This window comes from Carcharhinus amblyrhynchos, unplaced genomic scaffold (assembly GCF_965287045.1).
Source record: "Carcharhinus amblyrhynchos unplaced genomic scaffold, sCarAmb.v2.hapA chromosome_1187, whole genome shotgun sequence".
NCBI lineage: Eukaryota > Metazoa > Chordata > Chondrichthyes > Carcharhiniformes > Carcharhinidae > Carcharhinus > Carcharhinus amblyrhynchos.
This window is the reverse complement of record NW_027650927.1, coordinates 9,192-29,028: the sequence shown is the minus strand read 5'-3', so window position 1 is coordinate 29,028 and position 19,837 is coordinate 9,192. Positions and strand designations below refer to the sequence as shown.

The window sequence follows — 19,837 nt, the reverse complement described above, 5'->3', positions numbered from 1 at the left end:
CTGACCCCTCTGACAGTGCGGCACTCCCTCAGCACTGACCCTCTGACAGTGCGGCGCTCCCTCAGCACTGACCCTCCCTAGAACTGAATCGAATTTTGAGACAGGAAGTGATGATGAGAAACAGGAGTGTGAGGAAATAGAGAATTCGAGAAAGAAACTTGCCTCCGAGCGGAGTCCCGAAACAACAGCCCACTCCGACTGCACATCCCACTGTCAATACATCACCACAAAATCGGTAATGATCCTGGATAGGGAGAGAGAGGGAGAGAGATACAGAGGGTGAGAGAGAGACAGAGCGACAGACAGACAGAGACAGACAGACAGAGAGAGAGAGACAGAGAGAGAGAGACAGAGAGAGAGAGACAGAGAGAGAGAGACAGAGAGAGAGAGACAGAGAGAGAGAGACAGAGACTGACAGACAGACAGAGAGAGACAGAGAGAGAGAGAGACAGAGACAGACAGACAGACAGAGAGAGACAGAGAGAGAGAGAGACAGAGACAGACAGACAGACAGAGAGAGACAGAGAGAGAGAGAGACACACAGAGACAGAGAGGGACAGAGACAGAGAGATTGAGAGACAGAGAGAAACTAAAACCGGGAGAGAGAGAGAAAGAGCGAGCGAGAGAGACTCACACCGAGAGAGAGAGAGACCGAAACTGAGACAGGGAGAGAGACAACGAAACCGAGAGAGAGAGAGAGAGAGACACTGAAACCGAGAGAGAGAAGAGACCAAAACCGACAGAGAGGACAGGTACAGCACGGGGTTAGATACAGAGTAAAGCTCCCTCTACACTGTCCCCCCATCAAACACTCCCAGGACAGGTACAGCACGGGGTTAGCAAACACTCCCAGGACAGGGTTACAGCACGGGGTTAGATACAGGAGTAAAGGCTCCCTCTACACTGTCCCCCCCATCAAACTAGATACAGATAAAGCTCCCTCTACACTGTCCCCAATCAAACACTCCCAGGACAGACGGGGTTAGATACAGAGTAAAGCTCCTCTACACTGTCCCCCCATCAAACACTCAGGACAGGTACAGCACGGGGTTAGATACAGAGTAAAACTCCCTCTACACTGTCCCCCTATCAAACACTCCCAGGACAGGTACAGCACGGGTTAGATACAGAGTAAAGCTCCCTCTACACTGTCCCCCCCATCAAACACTCCCAGGACAGGGACAGCACGGGGTTAGATACAGAGTAAAGCTCCCTCTACACTGTCCCCCATCAAACACTCCCAGGACAGGTACAGCACGGGGTTAGATACAGAGTAAAGCTCCCTCTACACTGTCCCCCCCATCAAACACTCCCAGGACAGGGACAGCACGGGGTTAGATACAGAGTAAAGCTCCCTCTACACTGTCCCCCATCAAACACTCCCAGGACAGGTACAGCACGGGGTTAGATACAGAGTAAAGATCCCTCTACACTGTCCCCCATCAAACACTCCCAGGACAGGTACAGCACGGGGTTAGATACAGAGTAAAGCTCCCTCTACACTGTCCCCATCAAACACTCCCAGGACAGGGAAAGCACGGGGTTAGATACAGAGTAAAGCTCCCACTACACTGTCCCCCCATCAAACACTGCCAGGACAGGTACAGCACGGGGTTAGATACAGAGTAAAGCTCCCTCTACACTGTCCCCCCAATCAAACACTCCCAGGACAGGTACAGCACGGGGTTAGATACAGAGTAAAGCTCCCTCTACACTGTCCCCCATCAAACACTCCCAGGACAGGTACAGCACGGGGTTAGATACAGAGTAAAGCTCCCTCTACACTGTCCCCCCCATCAAACACTCCCAGGACAGGTACAGCACGGGGTTAGATACAGAGTAAAGCTCCCTCTACACTGTCCCCCCCATCAAACACTCCCAGGACAGGTACAGCACGGGGTTAGATACAGAGTAAAGCTCCCTCTACACTGTCCCCCCATCAAACACTCTCAGGACAGGGACAGCACGGGGTTAGATACAGAGTAAAACTCCCTCTACACTGTCCCCCTATCAAACACTCCCAGGACAGGTACAGCACGGGGTTAGATACAGAGTAAAGCTCCCTCTACACTGTCCCCCATCAAACACTCCCAGGACAGGTACAGCACGGGGTTAGATACAGAGTAAAGCTCCCTCTACACTGTCCCCCCATCAAACACTCCCAGGACAGGTACAGCACGGGGTTAGATACAGAGTAAAGCTCCCTCTACACTGTCCCCATCAAACACTCCCAGGACAGGTACAGCACGGGGTTAGATACAGAGTAAAGCTCCCTCTACACTGTCCCCCATCAAACACTCCCAGGACAGGTACAGCACGGGGTTAGATACAGAGTAAAGCTCCCTCTACACTGTCCCCCCATCAAACACTCCCAGGACAGGTACAGCACGGGGTTAGATGCTAAGCCAATCTCCTCTTGTCTCCAATCCGCCCCCCAGCCCCTGTTTGCGATCTGCCACTTGCCTCCAAGCGGAGCTGCAAAGCTGCAAGCCACTCCGACTGCACAAGCTGGAACCAGCGCCACCGTAGTCCTGCGTGTTTCCTGTTCATGGGTGCTGATTTTCTGGGGGGAGAGGGCGAGAGGGGAGGGGTGAGTGTTCTGGAGGGAGTGATTCTCAGGACAGAGAGAAAGCGACATCATGCAGTTAATCAAACAGCCGCATTCGGCAACAGGTTAGTCAGGCGCACACACACACAGAGAGAGAGAGAACACCCTCGGAATCACACCCTCACTCGCTGTCTCCTCCCTCACTCCCCACTCCTTCTCCCCGTGTCCCTCGATCCCCCGTTCCCCGTGTCCCTCCATCCCCCGCTCCCCGTGTCCCTCGATCCCCGTGTCCCTCCATCCCCCGCTCCCCGTGTCCCTCGATCCCCGTGTCCCTCGATCCCCGTGTCCCTCCATCCCCGTGTCCCTCCATCCCCGTGTCCCTCCATCCCCCGCTCCCCGTGTCCCTCCATCCCCGTGTCCCTCGATCCCCCGCTCCCCGTGTCCCTCGCTCCCCCGCTCCCCGTGTCCCTCGCTCCCCCGCTCCCCGTGTCCCTCCCTCCCCCGCTCCCCGTGTCCCTCGATCTCCGTGTCCCTCCCTCCCCCGCTCCCCGTGTCCCTCGATCTCCGTGTCCCTCCCTCCCCCGCTCCCCGTGTCCCTCCATCCCCCGCTCCCCGTGTCCCTCCATCCCCCGCTCCCCGTGTCCCTCGATCCCCCGCTCCCCGTGTCCCTCGATCCCCCGCTCCCCGTGTCCCTCCATCCCCCGCTCCCCGTGTCCCTCCATCCCCCGCTCCCCGTGTCCCTCGATCCCCCGCTCCCCGTGTCCCTCGATCCCCCGCTCCCCGTGTCCCTCGATCCCCCGCTCCCCGTGTCCCTCGATCCCCCGCTCCCCTGCTGCGTTCTCTCCACCCCCCCCCCCCCCCCCCCACCCTCTCTCCCTCACTTGCTCCTGACTGGGGTGGGGTAGGGGTGCGGTGGGGTGGGGTGGGGTGGGGTGGGGGGGTGCAGTCACTTACCTCCACACTCCCGGTGATGAAGGAGAGGAACTTATTCAGCAGGGCCGCGCAGATACTGGCAATGTGGACGAACGGACCCTGAGAGTTAAAACAGGCAGCGTGTCACCACCCCAGTGATCCCACTCAATCCAGATATTCAACTGTGGAAGGCTTCCTCCCTAACCCGGGGGGGCGGGGGGGTCAGTGGACAGGGATCGGGAGCAGGAACCCGGGGCTGACTCACCACCTACCCCCCCCTCCCTAACCCAGGGCGGGGGGTCAGTGGACAGGGATCGGGAGCAGGAACCCGGGGCTGACTCACCACCCCCTCCCTAACCCAGGGGGGGGGGGTCAGTGGACAGGGATCGGGAGCAGGAACCCGGGGCTAAATTCGCCCACCCACCCCAGCCCCTCCCGAACACACTGACCGCTAAAATACGGTACCTCTTTTCCAACAGGAAGGCCACTACTCAGGACCGCAGTAAGACCGAGAACCTTCGCAACAAACGTTCGGAAGGTTAAGTATTCATGCAGGATGGCCCCTCGGATGATAGTTTTTAACTCCGGAATGCCAGAACCTGTGGGAGCAGAATGCCAGTTAGTCTGTCCCCTCAACAGACAGATTTTACACCCTGCCCCTCCATCAGCGGGGGTACAGAGACGGGGACTGAGCACGGCGCTCCGAGCGTGGGTCTAACCGAGGGGGATAGGGAGACGGGAACTGTGCACGGTGCTCCGAGTGTGGGTCTAACCGAGGGGATAGGGAGACAGGAACTGTGCACGGTGCTCCGAGTGTGGGTCTAACCGAGGGGGATAGGGAGACGGGAACTGTGCACGGTGCTCCGAGTATGGGTCTAACCGAGGGGGATAGGGAGACGGGGAACTGTGCACGGTGCTCCGAGTGTGGGTCTAACCGAGGGGATAGGGAGACGGGAACTGTGCACGGCGCTCCGAGTGTGGGTCTAACCGAGGGGGATAGGGAGACGGGAACTGTGCACCGAGTGTGGGTCTGACCGAGGGGGATAGGGAGACTGGAACTGTGCACGGTGTTCCGAGTGTGGGTCTAACCGAGGGGGATAGGGAGACGGGGAACTGTGCACGGTGCTCCGAGTGTGGGTCTGACCGAGGGGATAGGGAGACGGGAACTGTGCACGATGCTCCCAGTGTGGGTCTAACCGAGGGGGATAGGGAGATGGGGAACTGTGCACGGTGCTCCGAGTGTGGGTCTGACCGAGGGGGATAGGGAGACGGGAACTGTGCACGGTGCTCCCAGTGTGGGTCTGACCGAGGGGATAGGGAGACGGGAACTGTGCACGGTGCTCCCAGTGTGGGTCTAACTGAGGGGGATAGGGAGACGGGAACTGTGCTCCGGGTCTAACCGAGGGGATAGTGATACGGGAACTGTGCATGGTGCTCCGAGTGTGGGTCTAACCGAGGGGGATAGGGAGACGGGAACTGTGCACGGTGCTCCGAGTGTGGGTCTAACCGAGGGGATAGGGAGACGGGAACTGTGCACGGTGCTCCGAGTGTGGGTCTAACCGAGGGGGATAGGGAGACGGGAACTGTGCACGGTGCTCCGAGTGTGGGTCTAACCGAGGGGGATAGGGAGACGGGAACTGTGCACGGTGCTCCGAGTGTGGGTCTGACCGAGGGGGATAGGGAGACGGGAACTGTGCACGGTGCTCCGAGTGTGGGTCTAACCGAGGGGGATAGGGAGACGGGAACTGTGCACGGTGCTCCGAGTGTGGGTCTAACCGAGGGGATAGGGAGACGGGAACTGTGCACGGTGCTCCGAGTGTGGGTCTAACCGAGGGGGATAGGGAGACGGGAACTGTGCACGGTGCTCCGAGTGTGGGTCTGACCGAGGGGGATAGGGAGACGGGAACTGTGCACGGTGCTCCGAGTGTGGGTCTAACCGAGGGGGATAGGGAGACGGGAACTGTGCACGGTGCTCCGAGTGTGGGTCTAACCGAGGGGATAGGGAGACAGGAACTGTGCACGGTGCTCCGAGTGTGGGTCTAAACTGGTCTATCTCTGTTGTCACTTTGGGTTTTGACTCACCGACTGCCTGTGGAGACAGCACCTGACAGAGGCCCGCAGCAAAGAGAATGAGAGCCAGCGGGTATACAATCCAAATCAGGTACTGGAGATACAGTCTGTGACTCAGAGCCTGGTACATCCACTTGTACGCTGCACAAAGAGAGAGAGAGAGAGACAGAGAGAGAGAGACAGAGAGAGAGAGAGAGAGAGAGACGGAGAGAGAGAGACGGAGAGAGAGAGACGGAGAGAGAGAGACGGAGAGAGAGAGACGGAGAGAGAGAGACGGAGAGAGAGAGACGGAGAGAGAGAGACGGAGAGAGAGAGACGGAGAGAGAGAGACGGAGAGAGAGAGACGGAGAGAGAGAGACGGAGACGGGTGGGAGAGAGAGAGAGAGAGAGAGGCAGGGAGAGAGAAGGAGAGAGACATATGAAGAGAGAGAAAGGGCGAGATGGGTAGGGGGGAGGGAGAAGGGAGAGGGAGAGAGAGAGAGAAGGAGAGATAATGAGTGACAGGGAGGGAGGGAGAGACGGGAGAGACAGACAGAGTGAGAGAGACAGAGAGGGAGAGAGAGCGGGAGAGGGAGGGGGAGATAGAGAGGGGGAGAGAGAGAGAGAGGGGGGGGATAGAGGGTTGAGAGAGACAAAGAGGGACAATAAATTTGAAGTTTATTTATTCATATCATGAGTCGGCTTACATTAACACTGCGATGAAGTTACTGTGAAAATCCCTGGTTCCCACACTCCTGTTCGGGTTACACTGAGGGAGAATTTAGCACGGCCCAACGCACCCCAACCAGCACGTCTTTCAGACTGTGGGAGGAAACCGGAGCACCCGGAGGAAACCCACGCAGACACGGGGAGAATGTGCGGACTCCGCACAGTGACTCGGGCCCAGGTCCCTGGCGCTGTGGACGCGGCCAGTGCTGAGATCCATATCCCCCAGCCTCGCGCTCACTCACTCAATTCTCCCAGCTCCCTCTCCCCCTCTGTCTGCTGCCCCAGTCTACCTCATCGCCCTCCCTGCCCAATCCCATCTCCTTCCCACCCTCCCTCTCCCTCTCTGGTCACCTCTCTCTCTCTCTCTCTCTCTCTCTCTCTATCTCCATCGAGCTTTTGGTACATTGGCCTTTATAAATTGGAGTATCGAGTATAAAAGTTGGAGTGTTACGGTGAGGTTGTATAAGGCATTGGTGAGGCTGAATTTAGAGCATTGTGGACAGTTTTGGTCACCTCGTTACAGGAAGGATATTAATGAGGTTGAAAGAGTGCAGAGAAGGTTCACAAGGATGTTGCCGGGACTTGAGAAGCTGAGTTACAGAGAGAGAGATTGAATAGGTTAGGACTTTATTCCCTGGAGAATGAGGGGAGATTTGATAGAGGTGCATAAGTTGAGATTGGTAAAGATAGAGTGAATGCAAGCAGGCTTTTTCCACTGGGGCTAGGGGGGAGAAAAAAAAACAGAGGGCATGGGTTAAGGAGAAAAGTTTAACGGGAATATTAGGGGGAGTTCTTCACACAGAGAGTGGTGGGAGTGTGGAATGAGCTACTGGATTTCACTTTTAAGAAAAACTCGGACGGGTTGATGGATGAGAGGGGTGTGGAGGGATATGGTCCAAGTGCAGGGTCAGTGGGACTAGGCAGAAAAATGGTTGGACACAGACAAGACGGGCCGAAAGGCCTGTTTCTGAGCTGTCATTTCCCCGTGGTCCTCCATCTATCTCTCCAACTCCCTCTTGTCTTCCTTGGCTCCCCCTCCAGTCTCCCCCACAGCCCCTCACTGTCGTACACCCAATAACTCTCTGTCTGCACCCCATCACGGCAATGCTCCCCTCCCACACCAGGAACTGGCAAGGCGACAATAATCTCTCCCTCAACCTCAACAAAACAAAGGAGATTGTCCTCGGCTTCAGGAAGCGTAAAGGGGAACCTGCCCCCCCCACCGTCTCCATCAACGGGGAACAAGGAGAAAGGGTGGAGAGAGCTTCAAGGTGTCCAGATCACCGACAACCTGTCCTGGATCCCCCGCACCCCCCCCACGCTGACACTATAGTTCAGGAAGCCCCACCAACACCTCTACCTTCTCAGAAGACTAAGGAAATTGGGCATGTCCGCTACAGACTCTCACCAACTTTTACAGATGCCCCCATAGAAAGCATTCTCTCTGGGTTGGATCACAGCTCGGTCTGGGATCCTGCTCTGCCCAAGACCGCAAGGAACTACAAAAGGGTGGTGAATGTAGCCCCCAATCCCATCACACAAACCAGCCTCCCATCCATTGACTCCGTCTACACTTCCCGCTGCCTCGGGGGGGGGGAAAAGCAGCCGGGATAATTAAGGACCCCCCCCTCCCACACACACACACACCCCGGACATTCTCTCTTCCACCTTCTTCCGTCGGGGGAAAAAGATACAAAAGTCTGAGGTCCCGTACCGACCGACTCAAGAACAGCTTCTTCCCTGCTGCTGTCAGACTTTTGAATGGACCCACCTCGCATTAAGCTGATCTTTCTCTACACCCTCGCTGTGACTGTAACACTACATTCTGCACCCTCTCCTTTCCTTCTCTATGAACGGTATGCTTTGTCTGTACAGCGCGCAAGAAACAATACTTTTCACTGTATCCCAGTGACAATAATAAATCAAATCAAATATTAATAAATCAAATAAATCAAAATCAGAACACACTCACCCTCCAGTCCTCTGCTGCTCACATAATCCATTGCCCAACTCACTAAGGCCATCATAACACCCAGGAGGACGAGGAACAGCCAGTCTTCTCCCATAACATTCAATTTGCGCTTGTTCCACCATTTCTTCAGACCTGCAGAGATGGCAGGACAGGTACAGCACGGGGTTAGATACAGAGTAAAGCTCCCTCTACACTGTCCCCATCAAACACTCCCAGGACAGGTACAGCACGGGGTTAGATACAGAGTAAAGCTCCCTCTACACTGTCCCCCCCATCAAACACTCCCAGGACAGGTACAGCACGGGGTTAGATACAGAGTAAAGCTCCCTCTACACTGTCCCCCCCCATCAAACACTCCCAGGACAGGGACAGCACGGGGTTAGATACAGAGTAAAGCTCCCTCTACACTGTCCCCCCATCAAACACTCCCAGGACAGGTACAGCACGGGGTTAGATACAGAGTAAAGCTCCCTCTACACTGTCCCCATCAAACACTCCCAGGACAGGTACAGCACGGGGTTAGATACAGAGTAAAGCTCCCTCTACACTGTCCCCCCATCAAACACTCCCAGGACAGGTACAGCACGGGGTTAGATACAGAGTAAAGCTCCCTCTACACTGTCCCCCCATCAAACACTCCCAGGACAGGGACAGCACGGGGTTAGATACAGAGTAAAGCTCCCTCTACACTGTCCCCCCATCAAACACTCCCAGGACAGGGACAGCACGGGGTTAGATACAGAGTAAAGCTCCCTCTACACTGTCCCCCATCAAACACTCCCAGGACAGGTACAGCACGGGGTTAGATACAGAGTAAAGCTCCCTCTACACTGTCCCCCCATCAAACACTCCCAGGACAGGTACAGCACAGGGTTAGATACAGAGTAAAGCTCCCTCTACACTGTCCCCCCATCAAACACTCCCAGGACAGGTACAGCACGGGGTTAGATACAGAGTAAAGCTCCCTCTACACTGTCCCCCCCATCAAACACTCCCAGGACAGGGACAGCACGGGGTTAGATACAGAGTAAAGCTCCCTCTACACTGTCCCCCATCAAACACTCCCAGGACAGGGACAGCACGGGGTTAGATACAGAGTAAAGCTCCCTCTACACTGTCCCCCCATCAAACACTCCCAGGACAGGTACAGCACGGGGTTAGATACAGAGTAAAGCTCCCTCTACACTGTCCCCCCCATCAAACACTCCCAGGACAGGTACAGCACGGGGTTAGATACAGAGTAAAGCTCCCTCTACACTGTCCCCCCATCAAACACTCCCAGGACAGGTACAGCACGGGGTTAGATACAGAGTAAAGCTCCCTCTACAGTGTCCCCGCATCAAACACTCCCAGGACAGGTACAGCACGGGGTTAGATACAGAGTAAAGCTCCCTCTACACTGTCCCCCCCATCAAACACTCCCAGGACAGGTACAGCACGGGGTTAGATACAGAGTAAAGCTCCCTCTACAGTGTCCCCGCATCAAACACTCCCAGGACAGGTACAGCACGGGGTTAGATACAGAGTAAAGCTCCCTCTACACTGTCCCCCATCAAACACTCCCAGGACAGGTACAGCACGGGGTTAGATACAGAGTAAAGCTCCCTCTACACTGTCCCCCCATCAAACACTCCCAGGACAGGTACAGCACGGGGTTAGATACAGAGTAAAGCTCCCTCTACACTGTCCCCCCATCAAACACTCCCAGGACAGGGACAGCACGGGGTTAGATACAGAGTAAAGCTCCCTCTACACTGTCCCCCCATCAAACACTCCCAGGACAGGGACAGCACGGGGTTAGATACAGAGTAAAGCTCCCTCTACACTGTCCCCCCATCAAACACTCCCAGGACAGGTACAGCACGGGGTTAGATACAGAGTAAAGCTCCCTCTACACTGTCCCCCCATCAAACACTCCCAGGACAGGTACAGCACGGGGTTAGATACAGAGTAAAGCTCCCTCTACACTGTCCCCCCCATCAAACACTCCCAGGACAGGTACAGCACGGGGTTAGATACAGAGTAAAGCTCCCTCTACACTGTCCCCCCATCAAACACTCCCAGGACAGGGACAGCACGGGGTTAGATACAGAGTAAAGCTCCCTCTACACTGTTCCCCCCATCAAACACTCCCAGGACAGGTACAGCACGGGGTTAGATACAGAATAAAGCTCCCTCTACACTGTCCCCCCATCAAACACTCCCAGGACAGGTACAGCACGGGGTTAGATACAGAGTAAAGCTCCCTCTACACTGTCCCCCCCATCAAACACTCCCAGGACAGGTACAGCACGGGGTACGATATGGAGATATGTATCTGTCCCGGTGATACCGGTGTGTGAACACGGGAAACTCTAACACCTTCTCTCGTTTCCGTCTGCTCGCTGGATGCAGGGGTCGTGGCCATTTTCCCCGGCCCAACATCAGAAAGCTTTGGCCAGCAGGAGCTGGACCCTCCACCTTCTGGTGCTCCCCCTCCCCTCCCTCCCTCACTCGGCTTGCCCCTTGTGCTGGTGGGGGGGGGGGGCTGCCTTCATCACAATGGGCCTAGCTGACAGGCTTCAGGCCTAGGCCTCAGGCCTCAAAACAGGGCCAAGGGGGAACGGCTCTGAGCATTCTCCCTCTCCCAGGCAAACCTCCCTCTTTATCCCCGCTCCGCCTCCTACCTCCTCACCCTCTCCTCATCCTCCTCCCCTGTTTCTCACTCTCCCCTCCAACTGTTTACCCCCTCACCCCACCCCCATCGCTTCAGACCTGCTCGATCTCTTTGCCTCCCCCTCGTGCAATCCCCTCTCCCCCACGCCTCCAGTTCCACCCCCCCCAGCAATCCCTCCCCTCCCTCTCCCCCTCATCACTCACTCTCCTTCTGTCTCCCTCGCCCTCAGCCCCCCTCCGATCCTCTCTCCCTTGCCCCCGTCACTCTCTCCCCGTCCCTTCCTCCCTCACCCCCCGCCCCCCCGTAACTCACTTCCTCTTCCCTGCCCCTCCGTCCCATGGCCCTGTCCATATCTTCCTCACCCCCTCCCTCACTTCCCAACTTGCCCCATTCCTCCCTCACTCTCCACCCGTCTGTGCCTCCCTAGCCCCGTCCTTCCATCTCTTCTCCTCCCGTTCACTCCCACTGTACACAATCCCAATCCCCTTCCCGTTCACTCCCACTGTACACAATCCCAATCCCAATCCCCTTCCCGTTCACTCCCACTGTACACAATCCCAATCCCAATCCCCTTCCCGTTCACTCCCACTGTACACAATCCCAATGGACCCAAACCCCTTCCCGTTCACTCCCACTGTACACAATCCCAATCCCAAACCCCTTCCCGTTCACTCCCACTGTACACAATCCCCAGTCCCCTTCCCGTTCACTCCCACTGTACACAATCCCAATCCCAATCCCCTTCCCGTTCACTCCCACTGTACACAATCCCAATCCCCAAACCCCTTCCCATTCACTCCCACTGTACACAATCCCAATCCCAAACCCCTTCCCGTTCACTCCCACTGTACACAATCCCAATCCCAAACCCCTTCCCGTTCACTCCCACTGTACACAATCCCAATCCCCAAACCCCTTCCTGTTCACTCCCACTGTACACAATCCCAATCCCAAACCCCTTCCCGTTCACTCCCACTGTACACAATCCCAATCCCAAACCCCTTCCCGTTCACTCCCACTGTACACAATCCCAATCCCCAAACCCCTTCCCGTTCACTCCCACTATACACAATCCCAATCCCAAACCCCTTCCCGTTCACTCCCACTGTACACAATCCCAAATCCCTTCCCGTTCAGTCCCACTGTACACAATCCCAATCCCAAACCCCTTCCCGTTCACTCCCACTGTACACAATCCCAATAGACCCAATCCCCTTCCCGTTCACTCCCACTGTACACAATCCCAATCCCCAAACCCCTTCCCATTCACTCCCACTGTACACAATCCCAATCCCAAACCCCTTCCCATTCACTCCCACTGTACACAATCCCAATCCCAAACCCCTTCCCGTTCACTCCCACTGTACACAATCCCAATCCCCTTCCCGTTCACTCCCACTGTACACAATCCCAATCCCCTTCCCGTTCACTCCCACTGTACACAATCCCAATCCCCAAACCCCTTCCCGTTCACTCCCACTGTACACAATCCCAATCCCCAAACCCCTTCCCGTTCACTCCCACTGTACACAATCCCAATCCCCTTCCCGTTCACTCCCACTGTACACAATCCCAATAGACCCAATCCCCTTCCCGTTCACTCCCACTGTACACATTCCCAATCCCCTTCCCGTTCACTCCCACTGTACACAATCCCAATAGACCCAATCCCCTTCCCGTTCACTCCCACTGTACACAATCCCAATCCCCAAACCCCTTCCCGTTCACTCCCACTGTACACAATCCCAATCCCCAAACCCCTTCCCGTTCACTCCCACTGTACACAATCCCAATCCCCAAACCCCTTCCCGTTCACTCCCACTGTACACAATCCCAATCCCCAAACCCCTTCCCGTTCACTCCCACTGTACACAATCCCAATCCCCTTCCCGTTCACTCCCACTGTACACAATCCCAATCCCCAAACCCCTTCCCGTTCACTCCCACTGTACACATTCCCAAATCCTTTCCCGTTCACTCCCACTGTACACAATCCCAAACCCCTTCCCGTTCACTCCCACTGTCCACAATCCCAATGGACAATCTCGAGGTGCCCACCCCCACGTTCGGGACTGTCTCGGGTCACCGGTGCAACTCTGCGCAGGTAGAGCCAGTACCTTGGCATCTGGCCCCGTCTGCCTTCTTCCGAGGGTGTTGGGCAGAGGGCAGGGAGGGTGTCTTGGGTGAGTGGGCATCGTGATGGAGGCGGTTCGATTCCTTCCTTGTAACATCCTCCTGTTCTGTGTAGTGTCCATAAAGCTGCAAAAACGAGGGAGATAACAAGTTAGCAAAAGAGAACAGAGAATATTCCCATTCCAAATGACATAGATAGGATTCAGGACTGGGCGGAGAAGCGGCAGATGGACTTCAACGCGGATAAATGTGTAGTGGTCCATTTTGGCAGGACCAACGGGATGCAGGAGTACAATATCAAGAGTAGGAGTCTTAGCTGGGTTGAAGAGCAGAAGGATCTGGGCGTCCAGGTCCACAGGACTCTTAAATCGGCCTCGCAGGTGGAGGATGTGGTCGAGAAGGCGTATGGTGTACTGGCCTTCATTGATCGAGGGATTGAGTTGAGGAGTCGGGAGGTTTCATTAATCGAGGGATTGAGTTTAGGAGTCGGGAGGTTTCATTAATCGAGGGATTGAGTTTAGGAGTCGGGAGGTTTCATTAATCGAGGGACTGAGTTTAGGAGTCGGGAGGTTTCATTAATCGAGGGATTGAGTTTAGGAGTCGGGAGGTTTCGTTAATCGAGGGATTGAGTTTAGGAGTCGGGAGGTTTCGTTAATCGAGGGATTGAGTTTAGGAGTCGGGAGGTTTCATTGATCGAGGGATTGAGTTTAGGAGTCGGGAGGTTTCGTTAATCGAGGGATTGAGTTTAGGAGTCGGGAGGTTTCGTTAATCGAGGGATTGAGTTTAGGAGTCGGGAGGTTTCATTAATCGAGGGATTGAGTTTAGGAGTCGGGAGGTTTCATTAATCGAGGGATTGAGTTTAGGAGTCGGGAGGTTTCATTAATCGAGGGATTGAGTTTAGGAGTCGGGAGGTTTCATTAATCGAGGGATTGAGTTTAGGAGTCGGGAGGTTTCATTAATCGAGGGATTGAGTTTAGGAGTCGGGAGGTTTCATTAATCGAGGGATTGAGTTTAGGAGTCGGGAGGTAATGCTGCAACTTTATAAGACCCTTGTCAGGCCCCACTTGGAGTACTGTGCACAGTTCTGGTCGCCTCACTACAGGAAGGATGTGGAAGCTATTGAGAGGGTGCAGAGGAGATTTACAAGGATGTTGCCTGGATTGGGAGGCATGCCTTATGAGGATAGGTCGAGGGGGCTGGGACTCTTCTCCCTGGAGAGACGAAGGTTGAGAGGGCGACCTGATAGAGGTTTATAAGATGTTGAGAGGTATAGATAGGGTGGATTCTCGGAGGCTATTTCCCAGGGCTGAAACGAGAGGACACAGGGTTTAAGGTGCTGGGGAGCAGGTACAGAGGAGATGTCAGGGGTAAGTTTTTCACTCAGAGGGTGGTGAGTGAGTGGAATCGGCTGCCGTCGGTGGTGGTAGAGGCGAACTCGCTGGGGTCTATTAAGAGAGACTTCTGGATGAGTATATGGGATTTAATGGGATTGGGGGTTATAGATAGGCCTGGTAGGTAGGGATAGGATCGGTGTAACCTGTGGGCCGAAGGGCCTGTTTGTGCTGTAGTTTTTCTATGTTCTAATCCTGCTTCAATGACCCCTGGGTTAGGGAGGGGGGGGGGGGGGGGGGGGTGAGTCAGTCTGGGAGCAGAATGTGTTTGCAGATGGACTGTAGCAGGGAGCGGGGTGCTGGACGTAAGGAGCTCCACTAACACTGAGATAGGCACAGAATGAGTTTGCTCGCTCGCTCGCACGCACACTATGGATCAGCAGCTGTTGAAGTGGCTTGCAGCCAAGAGAGAGAGAGATGGGCAGAATTCCAGGGCTAGTGGATACGTGGAGTGAGTGGCATAACTGCGGCCTCTGAAAACGAACTTCACACCAAATTGTCTCGCCCACAGTAGTGGGAATCTCACACCCGGCTCCTAAGAAGCAATACACCACATTCCCAATCCCACTGGACACGATCCCAGTCCCCAAACCCCTTCCCGTTCACTCCCACTGTACACAATCCCCAAACCCCTTCCCGTTCACTCCCACTGTACACAATCCCAATCCCCAAACCCCTTCCTGTTCACTCCCACTGTACACAATCCCAATCCCCAAACCCCTTCCCGTTCACTCCCACTGTACACAATCCCCAAACCCCTTCCCGTTCACTCCCACTGTACACAATCCCAATCCCCAAACCCCTTCCCGTTCACTCCCACTGTACACAATCCCAATCCCCAAACCCCTTCCCGTTCACTCCCACTGTACACAATCCCAATCCCCTTCCCGTTCACTCCCACGGTACGCAATCCCAATCCCCAAACCCCTTCCCGTTCACTCCCACTGTACACAATCCCAATCCCCTTCCCGTTCACTCCCACCGTACACAATCCCAATCCCCTTCCCGTTCACTCCCACTGTACACAATCCCAATCCCCTTCCCATTCACTCCCACTGTACACAATCCCAATCCCCAAACCTCTTCCCGTTCACTCCCACTGTACACAATCCCAATCCCCAAACCTCTTCCCGTTCACTCCCACTGTCCTCAATCCCAATCCCCTTCCCATTCACTCCCACTGTACACAATCCCAATCCCAAACCCCTTCCCGTTCACTCCCACTCTACACAATCCCAATCCCCTTCCCGTTCACTCCCACTGTACACAATCCCAATCCCCTTCCCGTTCACTCCCACTGTACACAATCCCAATCCCCAAACCCCTTCCCATTCACTCCCACTGTACACAATCCCAATCCCAAACCCCTTCCTGTTCACTCCCACTGTACACAATCCCAATCCCAAACCCCTTCCCGTTCACTCTCACTGTACACAATCCCAATCCCAAACCCCTTCCCGTTCACTCCCACTGTACACAATCCCAATCCCCTTCCCGTTCACTCCCACTGTACACAATCCCAATCCCCTTCCCGTTCACTCCCACTGTACACAATCCCACTCCCCAAACCCCTTCCCGTTCACTCCCACTGTACACAATCCCAATCCCAAACCCCTTCCCGTTCACTCCCACTGTACACAATCCCAATCCCCTTCCCGTTCACTCCCACTGCACACAATCCCAATCCCAAACCCCTTCCCGTTCACTCCCACTGTACACAATCCCAATCCCCAAACCCCTTCCCGTTCACTCCCACTGTACACAATCCCAATCCCCAAACCCCTTCCCGTTCACTCCCACCGTACACAATCCCAATCCCCAAACCCCTTCCCGTTCACTCCCACCGTACACAATCCCAATCCCCAAACCCCTTCCCGTTCACTCCCACTGTACACAATCCCAATCCCCAAACCCCTTCCCGTTCACTCCCACTCTACACAATCCCAATCCCCAAACCCCTTCCCGTTCACTCCCACTCTACACAATCCCAATCCCCAAACCCCTTCCCGTTCACTCCCACTGTACACAATCCCAATCCCCAAACCCCTTCCCGTTCACTCCCACTGTACACAATCCCAATCCCCAAACCCCTTCCCGTTCACTCCCACTGTACACAATCCCAATCCCCTTCCCGTTCACTCCCACTGTACACAATCCCAATCCCCTTCCCGTTCACTCCCACTCTACACAATCCCAATCCCCAAACCCCTTCCCGTTCACTCCCACTGTACACAATCCCAATCCCCAAACCCCTTCCCGTTCACTCCCACCGTACACAATCCCAATCCCCAAACCCCTTCCCGTTCACTCCCACTGTACACAATCCCAATCCCCAAACCCCTTCCCGTTCACTCCCACTGTACACAATCCCAATCCCCAAACCCCTTCCCGTTCACTCCCACCGTACACAATCCCAATCCCCAAACCCCTTCCCGTTCACTCCCACCGTACACAATCCCAATCCCCAAACCCCTTCCCGTTGACTCCCATTTGCCCCATATCCCTCTATACCCATCGTACCCATGTAACCGTCTAAATGCTCTTTAAAAGATAAAATTGCCTGGGCTTGCTACACCTCACTAACTGTCCTGTCTGGAGACAATACACATCCCCTTAACCTGGGCTTAACCCTCTCTCCGCTGACATTGTCTGCACCCTGAAGACTTGAGTAGCTGTGAAGACTCGCATTCCAATCTGTAAATTGAGCGTGTGTCTTTATATACCCTGTTTGTGATCAGAACTCCCCTGACGAAGGAACAGCGCTCCGAAAGCTAGTGGCGTTTGCTACCAAAAACAAACCTGTTGGGCTTTAACCTGGTGTTGTGGGACTTCTGACTGTGTTTACCCCAGTCCAACGCCGAAATCTCCACATCGTGCATCGTTATATCCAGGGTAGCGAACTAAAATGTCTCGGCAATGTCTACACAGAGACTCTGTGGGTCTATATGCGGGGCCCGTGTATAGATGGACGTGGCTGTGTTCCCCACCACCACCTGCAAGTTCCCCTTCAAGCCACTCACCATCCTGACTTGGAAATATATCGCTGTTCCTTCGCAGTCGCTGGGGTCAACATAAGAACACAAGAAATAGGAGCAGGAGTAGGCCATCTAGCCCCTCGAGCCTGCCCCGCCATTCAATAAGATCATGGCTGATCTGTCGTGGCTCAGTTCCACTTTCCCGCCCTCTCCCCATAACCCTTAATCCCCTCTCTTATCAAAAACCCATCAACCCGCATCTTAAAAATATTTAGCGAGGCAGCCTCCACCACTTCAACGGGCAGAGAATTCCAGAGATTCACCACCCTTTGAGTGAAGAAGTTCCTCCTCAACTCCGTTCTAAACCGCCCCCCCTTTATCTTGAGGCTGTGCCCCCTAGTCCTACTGTCCTTTCTGAGCGGGAAGAGTCTCTCCACCTCTATCCTATCCATCCCATTCATCATCTTATACGTCTCAATGAGATCTCCCCTCGTTCTTCTAAACTCTAACGAGTACAAGCCTAGTTTATTCAGCCTCTCCTCATAACTCAACCCCCTCAACTCCGGCATCAGCCTAGTAAACCTCCTCTGCACTCCCTCCAAGGCCAAAATATCTTTGCGTAGGTGCGGCGCCCAAAACTGCACACAGTACTCCAGCTGCGGCCTCACCAATGCCCTATACAGCCGCAGCAAGACCTCCCTACTTTTATATTCAATCCCCCTCGCGATGAAGGCCAGCATCCCATTCGCCTTCCTGACCACCTGCTGCACCTGCAAGCTGGGTTTTTGCGACTCATGCACAAGGACGCCCAGGTCCCTCTGCACCGTCGCCTGCTGCAGTTTTTCGCCCCGTAAGTAATAATCCTTCCCACCATTATTCCTACCAAAGTGGACCACCTCGCACTTGCCAACATTAAATTCCATCCCTGGACACTAAGGGGCAATTTCTTAGCAAGGCCAATCAACCTAACCCGCACGTGTTTGGACAGTGGGAGGAAATGGGAGGAAACCCACGCAGACACGAGGAGAATGTGCAAACAAACGGTGACCCCGAGCCGGGAATCGAACCCTGGAGCTACGGGGCAGCAGTGCTAACCCGCTGTGCTACACCAGAGATCAAACTCCCTTAGACACCGAGTAACGAACGTGGATAGGAGCAGGAAGAGGCCATTTGGCCCTCCGAGCTCTGCTTCCCCCCCCCCCCCAATCCATCACCGCCATGGTTCATTGTCCAACTCGATCGCCTCATCCCACTTTCTCCCCATAACCTCTGACCCCGTTCGCTCCCCAAACGCGATATCCAACCGAACGCGTCCAATATCTCGGCACCAGCTACTTCCCACAGCGGGTGAGGAAGTGTCTCCTCATCTCTGTCCTAACCCCCAATCCTCAGACTGTGACCCCCACCCCCGGTTCTGGACTCCCCCCCCCCCGACCATCGGGACCATCCTCCCTGCATCTACCCTGTTCCAGTCTTGTGAGAATTTGATAAATCTCTACGAGGTCCCCACCCCCCCAACTCTGAACTCCAGAGAAAACAATCCTAACCTGGTCACTCTCTCCTCAGTCCCCGGGGATTAAACCCTTCACTGCGACTCCCTCCAGGGCAGGAACATCCTTCCTCAGAGTGGGAGACCCACACTGCGCTAACACTCCTTTCATCTGTTAGACACCAAGTAACTAACCTCTGATCTGCACCACTCTGAACTTGACACAATATCCCCCCCACACACACACACCTTGGACTGAAGAGATACTACCTCGTCGTGAGGTAAATTGATCAGGGTGGCACAGTGGGTTTTAGCATCGCTGCCTCACAGCACCAGGGACCCACGTTCTGATTCCTGGCTCGGGGTCACTGTCTGTGTGGAGTTTGCACATTCTCCCCGTGTCAGCGTGGGTTTCCTTCGGGTGCTCCAGCTTCCTCCCACAGTCCAAACGATGTGTAGGTTAGGGTGGATTGGCCATGCTAAATTGTCCCTTAGTGTCCCAAAGATGTGTAGGTTAGGGGGGATTGGCCTTGCTAAATTGTCCCTTAGTGTCCAAAGGTGTGTAGGTTAGGGTGGATTGGCCATGCTAAATTGTCCCTTAGTGTCCCAAAGATGTGTAGGTTAGGGTGGATTGGCCATGCTAAATTGCCCCTTAGTGTCCAAAGATGTGTAGGTTAGGTGGATTGGCCATGCTAAATTGTCCCTTAGTGTCCCAAAGATGTGTGGGTTAGGGTGGATTGGCCATGCTAAATTGTCCCTTAGTGCCCAAAGGTGTGTAGGTTAGGTGGATTGGCCATGCTAAATTGTCCCTTAGTGTCCCAAAGATGTGTAGGTTAGGGTGGATTGGCCATGCTAAATTGTCCCTTCGTGTCCCAAAGATGTGTAGGTTAGGGTGGATTGGCCATGCTAAATTGTCCCTTAGTGTCCCAAAGATGTGTAGGTTAGGGTGGATTGGCCATGCTAAATTGTCCCTTAGTGTCCAA

At 54.8% G+C, this 19,837-nt stretch overlaps 1 protein-coding gene across 1 annotated transcript; it reads right to left on the bottom strand.

Moving 5' to 3' along the window:
* Positions 1–221: 221 nt before the first annotated feature.
* Positions 222–18,585, bottom strand: LOC145340599 (chloride channel protein 2-like). The gene is made up of 8 exons (XM_080185066.1): positions 18,580–18,585; positions 12,984–13,125; positions 8,211–8,342; positions 5,543–5,671; positions 3,926–4,059; positions 3,503–3,580; positions 2,464–2,563; positions 222–244 (listed from the first exon to the last, which is right to left on the bottom strand). The coding sequence occupies exons 1-8, from the start codon at positions 18,583–18,585 to the stop codon at positions 222–224; spliced, it is 744 nt and encodes a 247-aa protein (XP_080041192.1).
* Positions 18,586–19,837: the final 1,252 nt, after the last annotated feature.

Bases quoted from the DNA above. Each gene is read 5' to 3' on its own strand.
- LOC145340599 (XM_080185066.1), bottom strand. The intron at 8,343-12,983 runs GTACTGGCTCTA...CCATCTCTGCAG, and splicing joins AGACGGGGCCAGATGCCAAG to GTCTGAAGAAATGGTGGAAC. The intron at 3,581-3,925 runs GTACCGTATTTT...TTTAACTCTCAG, and splicing joins GCCTTCCTGTTGGAAAAGAG to GGTCCGTTCGTCCACATTGC.